Here is a 13,669-nt window from a genome sequence, read left to right as displayed (position 1 = left end):
AGGTTCTTTTGTTATCTAGGCTTGGAGTAAATAAAGTGATTTGTTTTCTTTGAGTTTTTTGAACCGCGTCCACGGGGTCAAATAATTTACATATCTCTACGTGAGATATAAACGCTATGAGTTACATGTAAACGACGGCACAAATTGTCTGTATCTGGGACCGATTTATATGGGATTAACGGCTGCTATACCTTCGAAACATCTTTTTAGAGTCCAGCCTACTGCATTTCCTTAGGGTTTTACAGACCTCGATCGTGAACTCCGCTGCAAGCTACTCTGAAGTTTGTTGACAGCAATCGGAGTGATGAATGATCCGACCACGAAAGGCCTTTTAAACGGGAATAACACTGAAAAACGGCGCGGTGATGAATCTCCTGGTTTTGTTAGAGCGGTACATACCGGAGGGTACCCAACCGATGTCGAGATACAGCCCACAAGCGAGAAGCCTATGTATCGCCCGACTGGATTGTCCAAACGCGAGATGTTGATGATCGCTGGATTATTTCTTCTTTTGGTATTGTGCATTTTATTTATTGCACTGTATGCAAAAGTGGCTTTAAAGAAGAGTGATCGCAAAAGTGACAATGAGAAAAATGAATCGATTGGATGGATCCTTGCAGCCTCTGGTAAGTGAGCGTCAACGACTTTCCAGACTAAATGACGACTAGTCGGATTTGATTTTTCGGTCGAGTGGTTATTGTACTCTTAGAGGGGGCATTGTGAAAGAACCATGATAATTTATACTCTTTGATTTGCGTTTTGATAACACACTGGGATTGTTTCCTTTTTAAACTAAGTGAAAATATGATTGTTGGGAGTATTGGCTAAAAGATATCTCAAGTTTACAAATATTTCTTCTGCGGTTGAAAAGAAAGTACATGAATTCGTGTGTTAACTGCCGAGGAACTTGACAGCCTACAGGCGGCGTTGACTACTTGATAGCCACCGAGACTGTTGACGTAGTATCATTAACTTCTCAAAGACAATTGATAACATCATCAACTTCATTTCTAACAAAAGGGTTTGACATGATCAAAATTAAATCAATATCGTGCAGCTTATTATCATGGCAAAAAATACCTTCTTAAAATTCATGCGACAGACCCTAAAAGCAATTACTTCGATGCGTATGTAAAATGTTCACGCCTTCTATTATCAAAAGACAGTTAAAAGAGGGTCTCAATGAGGTGATGGCTTTTACGGCTAACGGTTAAACTTTTAACCAATTTCCGGCTAACAGTAACATATTTTCGTTGTTTCCACCAGACATAATTTTTACGGTTAAATTTTTTGACGACTAATGGTTAAAATTTGTCAATTTTCACGCCTAACGGCTAAATTTTTTGGCCGTTTTACGGCAATCGGTTAACCCCATTGAAAACCTCTTTAAAGGGGCATTTTTGGACAGTTGCGCGTAGTTTTCGTTGTCTCGAGAAACAAAATAACATCTTTAAAGGTCACTATTCAGGTGTGAAATAACTATAATAACTTTGATAATAAACATGATAATAATAATATTAATATTAATGGCAATAAGTGCATTTTATTTATTGCACTGTATGCAAAAGTGGTTTTAGAGAAGAGTGATCGCAAAAGCGAAGATGAGAAAAATGAATCGATTGGATGGATCCTTGCAGCCTCTAGTAAGTGAGCGTCAACGACTTTCCAGACTAAATGACGACTAGTCGGATTTGATTTTTCGGTCGAGTGTTTATTGTACTCTTAGAGGGGGCATTGTGAAAGAACCATGATGATTTATACTCTCTGATTTGCGTTCTGATAACACACTGGGATTGTTTCCTTTTTAAACTAAATGAAAACATGATTGTTGGGAGTATTGGCTAAAAGATATCTCGAGTTTACAAATATTTCTTCTGCGGTTGAAAAGAAAGTACACCATCTCAAAAAATCCATCCCATTTCTAATCCCAAAAACACCATCTCTATCTTTGCTTCTACTATTATTACTATGAACTGTCAGTAAAAGTACCGAGGATGTTGACGATGAATTAAAACAATCATGAGAGGCATTAAAAATTTCTTTAAACGCTACTTCGATCGAGGCAATATATTTCGTTTCCAAAAAAAAGTTCCCATCTTCTTTCACATCAATACCATTGTATTCATCATCATCATCATCATCATCATCATCATCATCATCATTTTTATCGTTGTTATGATTTTTATCGCTATCATTATTATTAGTACAATCATTACCATTAGTATGATTATCAAAGTTTTTTTAATTTGTTTGAATTCATAATCACAAAGACCCAGCGCAATTTTTTAACACTGAATTGAATTTCTGTGTTGTTTGTATGATTGATTCTTGATACTTCTCGTTAGATTGGTTTAACAGTTTGGTTTTTTTTTCCCGGTCAACGCTTCTTTGGTCTGATCCTCGTAGAAATGTATTAATTATGGAACTATGGTCAATGAGTAACCAACGCTGAGCCATTTTACAGCTAGACCTGACCTCATTTTACTGGAATGGTCGTGGCAGACGGCAGCCTTTGCCTACAACTAGGCAGTACGGAAAGCCGCAAAACTCTAGAACAAAAATTTATCTTTAACATCGACACTCTTAGACTTCACAGTATCAACAAACGCTTCTCATTTAACTAATTTATTCTTGTGTTTTTCTAGATCTTCTAAGTGCAATGAACGCTAGTGCAGACCCATGCGACGATTTTTACCAATACGCTTGTGGAAAGTGGATCAAAAGGAGTTCTATTCCAGATAGCAGGCCTTCCTGGAGTCAGTTCGGCGTCCTTGACCAAAATAATGAAATCATCATGAAGAGACTTATCTTCGATGACGAAGATAGTGCAAGAGCTCAATATAAAGATGTGAGTTTCTGTTTTAATTTTCCTTCATAATTAAAGAACACGGCCAGAGATGGTTTACTAAAGCACTAATCAGGTAAGTACAATTGTTTGTTTAACAATGTGGCCTCCTCACTGATGTTTACCAAAACCCCTTTTACAATATTGACTACTGTATTGCTATCATTGGACAAAGTAGCCATACAGATCGCAGCCTCTGTTTTCACTCCCGCCTACGTGGCTGCAAGGAAAATTGAAGCACGTTAACGATAAACGATTGGTCTGTTTGAAAATGCGTTTCTTTTGCCATCCGCCTTATTTTTGCTTTTTTCTGTCACTTTTTAGAACGAAGCTGTTATGAAAGGGTTTGACCTGTTTGATTCTTGCATGGATGAAGACAAAATCGAAGAACTGGGTGCGGAACCACTCTTTGATTTAATCAGGGAGTATGGATCATGGAACGTCACAGATGGAAACTGGACGGAGGATTCTTGGAACTTCATGGATAATTTTGTAAAGATTCAAAAGTATCTGTCGATAGCGCCTTTGTTCTCCATGTATGTTAATGCTGATCTTAAGGACTCCGCGAAAAATATCATTTATGTAAGTGACAAGTAATATTACAGATTACCGCTCATTTTTTGTCATCCAACAGCCCTATCTATCTCTTTCTTGGCACAAGCAGTCACTCCTAGCGCTGAACTGGGTTGGAGACTCACCAGCTCCACCCAAGTCAACGCAAAGAGGAAGTCTCGAAGTTTATAACTTCTACCCAACTAGTTCTCGTCCCTATGAGAAACTTCGCAGGATATTCTCAATTCCTTATACATCAGAGTTTGAAATGTCATTGGTTGCATTCCCTCGGTTTTTTCCCTCAGTCAGTAAGGATAACTATGATTCCAAGCTTAGCTAACGCCTCTTAAAATTTCTCACGCAAAATCATAGGGCTCGTCAACCGATACTCTTGATTCTAATAAGGGGAAAAGCCTTAGTCTAGGATGCCCCTTCTTTTCTCAACATCAAATACCAGGGTCAATGTTTCGTAAATGTGCTTTGTTTTGATTTGTTTTCTTGTGTTTCTTGGTTTATCTTTGTAGTGTTTCACGTAAGCATTGTTGGGATAAATTATTCCTTCATCATTTTATTTTTACGTGCACATTTTCAGTTTAACCAGGGTGGAATTTCTATTTCTCAAGAGTCTTACCTGAAGAATTCTTCTCGGGATATAAAGGTCAGTGCAATCTCTTGTCAAGTTGGCGAACATGCGTCATGAGGGTAACAAGTTTTGTCACTGGGCCCTTTTCGCTGGAGATCAAACGGGTATCGCAATAAAAACAGGGTTCAAAAAACAAGTTAAGCACACTTAATCCACAAGTCTATAAGTTCTAACGTCTCTGACAATTTACCCCATGTGAGATTGACCAAAGTGTCTTGCACTGCTCTTCATACCCATTAGATTCTTTTTCTTCGTCTAATAGGTCCGTGCAGCGTACAAAAAATTCATGATTGATCTTGTGAAACTTCTCACTGACAATCCAAACGCAAAAGCTTTGATGACAGAAATCTACAATTTCGAAGAATCGTTAGCGAAGGTAGGTCGCGCTGAAACTAAAATTGTTTTTTTGGTTCTAACTTTACTTTCACTCTTCGCTCTTTTTCCGGTGCTTACGCGTTTTTCTTGCGCTCGTAACCGCTCGCGCAACCCCCTCCCCCTGAGAACAATTGCAAGTTCATGATGTTTCAGCTAAACTTCGTTTCAGGCATTTGTTGCTAGAGAGAAGAGGCAAGATATACACAAGTCTTATAAGAAAATGAAGCTGAGTGATTTCAACAAATCAGCTGGAACCGCGGTAAGATAAAAATAATTCGAAGGTGACACCGTCTGGCTATCAACTGAAACCCATATTCTGTAATATGTAAAGATTTGTAGGTCAGGACAAAGACAACCGAGAAATGTCGCCCACACACTTTAAGTACGAAACAGAAAAAAACAATTTTGATATATTTTTTTTAAACGGTACAAGGATCCTGCTCCCTCTGTCACGAAACATCGCTTCAGATGAGCACGACGAACCGGAAGTTGAATTCGTATGAGTTATCGTCCTTAACCAATTTCGAATGTTCTCTTCGTTTTCACGCTCACCTTTGAGCTGTCTTTGAAAAAAATGCGCAATTGTGTGGTCAGGAAAAACATACAGAACGCTTTCTAGTCTTTAATTCTAGAAGGAGCAAACGCGACCTGAGTGCCAAGAAGTGATTAACATGTAATTTCTCTAAATGACATCCATAAATTATCCAGCAAAGAGGTAATTCTATTCTGGGGTCTCTTCCTTTTTTATGATACAAAAGAAAGAAATATTTCAAAAAAAGAGACAAGACGTTTGGAAACCGTTAAACGTGATATCTTTATTGCATTACAGATTGATATGATGGATCTTGTCAGGAGAATGTTCAATGAGACGGGTTACACTATCACGGGAGATGAAATGGTCGTGGGGTCCGATCTTGAGTACTTTAAGAATATGTCAGACATTGTTAAAGCTACTAGCAAAAGGTAACTAAGCCAGGTTTCAATCTTCTCCATTAAAACTCCAACAATCTGATTTTAATTGATCACAGGCGATTGAGTCACATGTGGCATCTGTACTCTGCTTTTTCATTGTTCTGCTCTTCTGATAACTATTCCGACTTCGACGGAAGTGAAAACCAGCCACAAGAGGTGCATCATAATTGATCCTTTGTCACACTGTATTTTTCAGAGTGATAGCAAACTACATGATGTGGCAAGTGGTGCGATATTTCTCAAGTGATTTGGACTCAAGATTCAGAGACGTTTTCCAAGAATACAGGAAAAGTATCATGGGAACCACAGACGACGATCCTCGATGGCAGGAATGTCTTAGTATTTCAAACCTTTATTTGGGCATGCCATTCAGTCTACTGTATGTTGACGAGACATTTGAGGGAGAGAGTAAAAAATCGGTAAGGAAAAGTGGAAATTGATTTACTGCTAAACCTTCAGCAATTTGTCAAAAGAAAGATGATGATCTTTTTATAGGGTTAGTCAAATGACTTCTTTTATATATGTATGCGAAATGTGGCTCTGAACTGATTTGTAGAATCCTATTCGATCTGAGACTCAGAATATACAACTTCTCTCTTGATCTAAAATATTAGGCCGGCGGTATCATTTTAGGAACCTTTAAGGACAATTATTAAATTTTCGACTCCGAATATATCATTTCTAGTGTTCCGATTGTTTTACGCGACTCCGATCATCGAGTAAAACAATCGAGTCACTTTAGATGGAAATTCATTGCACCACCTGTTGCGGAGCTGAGAAAGGTTTCCAAGTATCAACAAGTGCAGAATTTAATAAAATTTAATAAAATACTTATTCCATTCTCCCTTGTTGGATACAAACTTGGTTTTAACCAATTCGACGCCACGCGCCTCTTTGGCTATTTACCATCCCATATCCAACACGCGCTCATGGAAGAATTGTTAAGTACACTCGGGAACTTTTAAGTTCATTAAAATGAGTGTATGGGACAGCGCGAAAGACTTCTGACATGCCTTTGTATCTTTCAACTCTAGAACTAGATTTCCTCGTGATCCTCACAAATGTCCCCTGTCTTTGTATTGTAGGCCGAGGAAATGGTTCATGGTATAAGGGAGGTTTTTCTTACCGATTTAGAAAATCTTGACTGGATGGATGAAGAAACCAAACGTAAAGCAAAAAAAAAGGTTTGCAATTTTAGTCACTGACTAAGATTGTTTATTATCAAAGCTGTTTTCGTTGATCGCCTTAACAGCTTATTTGGGACTTGATAACAGCCATTCGGGCAGGAACTTGCCATCAGACATGGCAATGACACAGGTCTTCTTTTTTTTTAAGCATGGGAGTCACACGTGCGATGCAAGTGCAAACGCAAATGAGAGGATTTACACTAATGAACCACCCCCAAGGAAATGCAAACGCAAGCTCAGTTCAACGCAAAGAATTAAAACATTTTTTTATTTTCGTGAGCTTGCATTTGCGTTTGCGTTCGATTCCCACAGGTGTGAACCGGGGTAACACAAACGCAAACGCAAACGCAAACGCAAGGCGAAAAACAAAGATTCCGTCGGTTCCATGCCACCACGGCAAAGTTCAAAACAAGATGGCGTTACCTATTTTTATTTTTTGTGATAGTACATAGCACATTTTAAGAACCTTTTAATCTCTCAACAGGCTTTAGCAGTACGGGAAAATATTGGCTATCCTGAATACATAAAGAACAAAACGGCGCTGGCCTTGAAGTTCAAAGGGGTAGGTTGATCATGCCAGCCTCTGTTCCCTCTCAGATTGATCTTGGAGGGTTATAACACCATTTTTTCAAGTTTTCATGTTTTTTTCATTTCTCCAAACTAAAACCGATTATTTGTACGGTGATCGTTCAAAGCGAGGAATCAGCAGGAGTCTGTGATCTCTAAACGAACAGAATGGAACGGTCGCGTTGTAAACCATATGCTTGTACGCATTAGGTGGCAGGTACCACTGCTAATCTTTTTCCATTCTCTTTGGTTCGTCCAAATTACAGTTTGATGTGAAGAAGGACCAATACTTCAAGAACATTGTACAAGGGACTAAATTTTATAACCTGAAAAACTACGCCAACCTGGGAAAGCCAGTTGATAAAGATAGGTAAGGATGGGAATGAAAATAAAATAATTTTTTATTATGTAAGTGAAATTCAGCGATACTTTAATCTCAGTACTTTCAAATAATAGTAAAATATTCATTTGATATTATCAATGTTTATCATTTTAACTCTCTGCCTCCTACTCTCTCATTGACTGGCTTAATTACAAAACAAACCAAACACTGCTCGGTATAAAGGTACATGAAATAAGATCAGGATTAATAACAAATTGGAAAAATCGCAGAATATCTAAGTAAAAGCAATGTGGTTCATTTCTTGAAACTTAATTTTTTCCAAATGGCGGAACTATTCCTTTTTCAATATTTTTAAATGACTAACCGTCATTACAATCACTCCTGGTCGATTGATTTTTCAATTATTTGATTAACTGCTATTTTATTTATTGATTATTGTCTGTTCTATTCATGTTAAACCATATCATATTACATACTTACTGACGGAGCAGAACGGCCAGAGGGGCTCCAGGTCAATTCCGAGTCTGTTTTTTTTTTGTGCTAAAAGCGTGGGAACGCAAGGGTCACATGACAATAAGCAATTACTGGATGGGGTTGAACATAATATTATGAATTATGCCGAGGTCTGGGTTAATTTTGCAAACTCAGCGTCTCTTTTGCAGATTTTTCAAAAAATGTATAATAAAACAATTACTGAATTCGGTTTACGCACGATATTAGGAATTCTCAACACGGACACGAGGTTTGATAGTTCACGTAACATGCGATAACGTGCGGGCCTGAATTGTTTTCAGGTCCTATTTTCAGCTACTAGTTCAGTAGTGTTCTTAGCTGCGAGGATCTCTTAAATTCGACTAATAATTGTTTTATTATACATATTTTATACCATCTGCAAAAGAAGACACTGAGTTTGCGAAATTTTGAAACATTATATGAACGAGGGGCTTGGAAACTAGGCAGACGAACTCGATGGTAACCCAATATCTGCTGCAGATGTTGGGTTATCGTGTCAACTTCACACGCTATGTTATATTGACTGTATGCTCTCGACCAATCAGAGTCTTATGGTAAATCTAATGTATAATAATAACATGATTTATAATTATATATATATATATATTTCACGGCAGCTGGGCCATGCTTCCTTCTGTTGTCAACGCCTACTATTCACCCACTCATAATAAAATAGGTGAGCAATCATGTTGTTCTTGTTGCTGTTTTTGTTGTTTGGACATTTGATTACTGTTACATTCTGTTTACCCAATGTTGGAGAATTTTATGGGGGAAGGAAAACAACTACTGCCATTTTACTGACTTCTAACGCACAAAGAGGTCATTAGACCATGCTTTCAAATCCCTGTGCGCTCGATTCGTACGTTTTAAGCTTTCTCTATATCAAGGCTTTTGCTCGTTATACTACCAGTTTCGCATACACGTATTAGAGAAACTCTTTATAAAACGGAGGCTTGTCAAAGAAAACAGCTATTCTACAATTCATTCAGAAATTTGATGTAGCATCGAAACGAGCATTCCTTACTCATGCTAGTCTCGTCTTTGTAAACAATTGTTATGAAAAAAAGACTGAGGATGACCAATAAGCGCGTTTTGAACTGCTGTGGGGTTAAAAGCTCACGTACTCTGGAGTCGCTGCATTTGTATGATCTACTTTGAGCAGTAAAATGTCCTTAAACAGGAAATTCGAAAAAGGCAACTTAACTGTATGGGGCAAGCCGCGTTGCATTTTCCCGCGCAATTTTAGGAAGTCACGTGGAAGGTGTAAGCCAATCATCATATGTAATTTTGTTGCTAGTTCTTAGTACTTCCGAGGCAGTCTGTTTGTCGAAGAAGGTTTAGACTCAAGAAGCTTTAATTGTAATTTTAAATTAAAACGATTGAAGGACTTTGGCTTGGATGTTCTGCGAGTTTGAAATAGATACGAAGTTTCTTTGTTCTTGTATCTAAGTGTTCATATCCGACTCTCGATTTGTTTGCGGGTTATTTGTCCATTTATGTCACTTTCCGTTATCTATAACATTTGCTTTCTCCTTTTTTATTTAGTTTTCCCTGCTGGAATCCTGCAGAAACCATTTTATGATCACAGATTCCCCAAGTAAGTGCTAAAATTTTAAGCGGCGAATTAACTTGTGAAAGAAGCAGCATCTTTCCACCTTCAAGCCTGCCAATTCGACTGCCCGTATGTACATCTTTTCCTTTGATTTTGAGTTGAATTTTATATTTCATTTAGAGCTCTTAACTACGCAGGAATCGGGGTGGTAGTTGGACACGAAATAACTCACGGTTTTGACAACACTGGTAAGGATACTTATTTTGCTTAATTAGTATATAAAACAACCTTTCTGTAAAAATGAGACAAAAAGGCACACACTTTAGCTGATAAATTCCTGATTCTGTATAATTGTAGCATTTTTATGTGAAATTTGACGATGCTGGATTTAAATCCTAGATGTGTTATTTTAGAGAACTGGAAGTGCTTTTGATTCAGTTCTCGCTGCAATTCCTTTTGTAGGTCGGCTCTTTAACTTAGATGGCAACTTGGCGAACTGGTGGACAAACAGATCTATAGCAGCTTTCAAAAACAAAACAAAGTGTCTTGAGGACCAATATTCCAATTATAAGTTTCATTCAATGAACGTAAGTATGTTGTCATCGAACAATAAGATTCCTTCTTACTCATAAGTGCTCTATTGCACCATAACTTAACTTTAAAAATAAAAAGATGCCGACTACTATAACTTGCACACAAACAAATGAGATTGTTCTCTCTGGTTTCCCGAGTGCATTAAGGATCATTGAGGTTGATAGCCAGCCCTGATATGATCGTGTCAAATTGTACCAGATTACGATCGATAATGCTTTGTGTAGAGTAAGCAATGAATTACACAATTACCCGCCGTGGTCTTCATCCAGTGGTGGATCGTGATATCTAGTGGTGGTTTTTTACTGCTTTTACTGTTCCTTTTTCTATCTTATTTTTTCTTGCGTATTTTCGCGTTGTAAGCCACTTCAACGCTCCACGTAACTTCTGGTTTTGCCATTGGAAATCGAAATAAGTACTTGACGCTCCTTTTACAGCTAAAAGGCGACCAAACTCTCGGGGAAAATATCGCAGATAACGCCGGGATCAAACAAGCGTTTCAGGTGGGATTTCGCTTAAGTTGGTTTTAGCATCTATTTCTGTGTTTTCTTTCGTTTTTTTTCGAGGGGGTGGGGAGGGGGAGAGGTAGAGGTTATTACAGAATCACGCTTTTCAGACACCTTCTTGATACGAACACTTCCTTATTATGGACAAATCTCTTGATCGCTGGAGAAAGCACAGCAATACGTGTAGCCTATTATTCAACCTGCTATAATGCGGACAACGAAGACTTATCTTGCCTAATCAACAAATCTACCCTCTTATTCGCAGTTTTTCTGCCAAAAAATTTTACTTCGCTTCGAGGAACATTTACTGAACACATTTTCAAACAAAAGTCACAATTTACCTTCACCAAAAGCTTTGTTCGTGTTCCATAATACTTCGTGTATAAAGGCCTCTTCCCTATATCAATTCTACTAAACATTTCAACAATAAATATTCCTTTATCAACTGATTAATCAATGGTACTCATTTTCATCCTGGTCAGTCAGAATTATAGGAAATCCAAAAACGTATAAATTTATTCATAATTCAATTGAATGAAATGCAATTCTTTTAACGCAGGCCTATCAGAACTGGAAGAAAAGGCGGGGTCGTCCAGAGCCTAACCTACCCGGGATGAAAGACTTTACTAATGAACAAATATTTTTCCTTGGATTTGCTCAGGTTTGTCGGTCTTTTTTCAGAAATAAAATAAAGAATTTGCAAAAGAAAAACAAACAAACAAAACAAATAAAATAAATAATCAAGGGAAATTGACGAAAAAAAATTTCAGAAAGCAATAATTTTAAAAAATGAGGTCTTTGCTTATTTTTACTGTAGAAGCCAGTGTTTAATTTCAACAATGAAAGAAAACAAGCAGAGAAGGCAACTGAAATAATTCGAGAAATAACAAAATAACTCTGGAGGATGGAAAAATCAACTTTTGACGTTTGCTAAAATTCCCTGCTTTTGTACCTTTTCAGATTTGGTGCAGAAAAGACCGCCCATCGGCAATTGAACAATCGGTGAAGTTCAGTCGTTATAGTCCTGCAAAATTCAGGTTCGGCTGGTAACGTCTGCAGAGACACATTTAGAATATTAAGCAATAGATGAGTCGCACGAAACAACAATAGCGTCTATAACTTGCGTCGCGTGCGTCCAACGAGACGTCACAACAGATGTTTTAGGTCTCCCCCAGCTCAAAGGGCCTCAGCGCCTATATAGTTTTTTCTAAGTAAGCACGCAGTGGTTGATGGGAGGAAAAAGGAAGAGTAGACTCGCGCCTCTTTTAATATTCTAACCGCTTTCCCTTCGTCTCTTTCATTCATTACTATTATGATTATAAGTTTGAACTCGGTCATCTTGCGATTTTGAAGCATGCCATTTTAAAATATTATGCATCAAGAAAGAACTTGTTCCTAGCAGTGGGGTAAGACGCTCTCCCTGACCGCTTTGTAACGAGGCCGCTATTATTTTTGTGCTCTGACCTTTTCTATGCGCCTATTGCAAACACAGAATAGGTTAGGAGTATGCGTAATAATAGTTTCAGCAGGAGGAAGTCAAAGTTGTCGCGTTTTCCATTTTTGTCTTGAGTGGGCGACGAAAACGCGTGATGATGGCCATGGGTATGTAGTAATATCATTAGTACACTTTCATCTCTTGATATACTTTCTTTTCAGGGTGATTGGTTCTCTATCGAACTTTGACGAATTCGCCAAGGCTTACAAGTGTCCTACAGGATCTCAAATGAATCCTGAGAAGAAATGCGCTGTGTGGTAAATACTGTCTTTGGTGACGTAGACCTGACGAGCTCTTCCAGGGAAAGGAGCACCTTCATTTACCCGCATTCATTGGCGGAAACATGGGATTATTTAAGTAATAAACGGCAAAACCTTCATATTTATCATCTGAATTTAGTAGCGTAACGCAAACTTTTTTAATGGGACTTCATAATAAGCCCATGAAGCACATTTTAAGAATTGCCAGTTTTAGCGGTTCAACACCAGGTGTTTGAAACCTTTTGTCGGGTGAACGGCGTTTCAACGTGAAACCCAAAAGCATAGGCGAGGATGAACCTTCATATAGGGTTTGGCTCAGTAATAAGTTCTTAAACTCAATTCAGTAGTGCTTGTAAAGGTGTAACGTTTTCGATAAGAAGTTCCTTATGAACTTTGTTCCTTTTATTGCTCAAACTATTTTATAAAACAGCCTCCGTTGCTTAACAGTGCGGGCAGAATTTAGCTGACATTGCTTCAAAAGTACCTCTCGAGGCATTCATTCCTAGTTTCCAGATTATGCCTTGTATCGATTTATAATTGTTTTTTCGATTGTTTTTTGTTCCTTAAAACTCACATAAAAATGATGAAATAAAGCAGTATGACTCTACTTTTGCTTCGTTGCCTCTTTCTAATTAGTTCTTGACAACCAGGCTGAGTATCGACTTTACTATGCAGTGGCCCATTTTCTCAGTCATAATCTAAATATCTTTTCTAAAAGAGATATGCGTTGATTTTTTGTGTTTATAAAAAATTGCGATTCTGAGACGCCGGTGCTGCATTCATTAGTCCACTATCACGCTATTTTGCTAAAATAACAATGAACGAACTTAATTTGGCGACCGTACTAAGTTGTGGAACAAAATACCCGCGCGTTTCATATGGTAACATCGATTACAATGAACAAGTGGCGTCTCTCTTCTTGGCAGAGATATTAGAAGATCGTGATACTTTCGCTCTGACGAGGGGTTAACGCTCGAAACTTCTGCTTTGAAACTCTTTATGGTGCAGGTGGCCAGTTTACGTTGTCAGTTCGTTGATAATTATACAACGGAATTAAAATTATCCTGTTATACTCTCCCACAGACAGAGCATCACAGTTTCTTCAGAAACTTTCCTTTTTAGTTATTCTACTTAACAATTGATTCATGCTTTAGCGTGCACTATCAAGTTATGGAGCACGTGGGAAGTTTGGAGAGCACGAAAGAAGCGTAGGAGTTGCCCGAGGCAATAGCCGAGGGTATCTCTGGCTTCTTGAGTGCTCTCCAAAC

General features: G+C 38.0%; 1 protein-coding gene across 1 annotated transcript; it reads left to right on the top strand.

Moving 5' to 3' along the window:
* Nucleotides 1-95: 95 nt before the first annotated feature.
* Nucleotides 96-13,008, top strand: LOC131775341 (endothelin-converting enzyme homolog). The gene is made up of 19 exons (XM_059091445.2): nt 96-626; nt 2,646-2,848; nt 3,170-3,427; nt 3,990-4,055; nt 4,303-4,416; nt 4,585-4,674; nt 5,245-5,378; nt 5,584-5,806; nt 6,473-6,571; nt 7,059-7,136; nt 7,408-7,511; nt 8,615-8,673; nt 9,543-9,594; nt 9,730-9,797; nt 10,012-10,136; nt 10,578-10,643; nt 11,206-11,307; nt 11,607-11,683; nt 12,303-13,008. Exons 1-19 carry the CDS (start codon nt 305-307, stop codon nt 12,400-12,402), a joined length of 2,340 nt encoding a protein of 779 aa, XP_058947428.2. The 5' UTR covers nt 96-304; the 3' UTR covers nt 12,403-13,008.
* Nucleotides 13,009-13,669: the final 661 nt, after the last annotated feature.

The sequence above is a fragment of the Pocillopora verrucosa genome, chromosome 9 (assembly GCF_036669915.1).
Source record: "Pocillopora verrucosa isolate sample1 chromosome 9, ASM3666991v2, whole genome shotgun sequence".
NCBI classification, from domain to species: Eukaryota; Metazoa; Cnidaria; class Anthozoa; order Scleractinia; family Pocilloporidae; genus Pocillopora; species Pocillopora verrucosa.
Note: the sequence above shows the minus strand (reverse complement) of the source record. Positions and strands in the feature narration are given on the sequence as shown.

Bases quoted from the DNA above. Each gene is read 5' to 3' on its own strand.
- LOC131775341 (XM_059091445.2), top strand. From the start codon at position 305: ATGAATGATCCGACCACGAAAGGCCTTTTAAACGGGAATAACACTGAA. The intron at 4,675-5,244 runs GTAAGATAAAAA...ATTGCATTACAG, and splicing joins ACAAATCAGCTGGAACCGCG to ATTGATATGATGGATCTTGT. The intron at 10,644-11,205 runs GTGGGATTTCGC...CTTTTAACGCAG, and splicing joins GGATCAAACAAGCGTTTCAG to GCCTATCAGAACTGGAAGAA.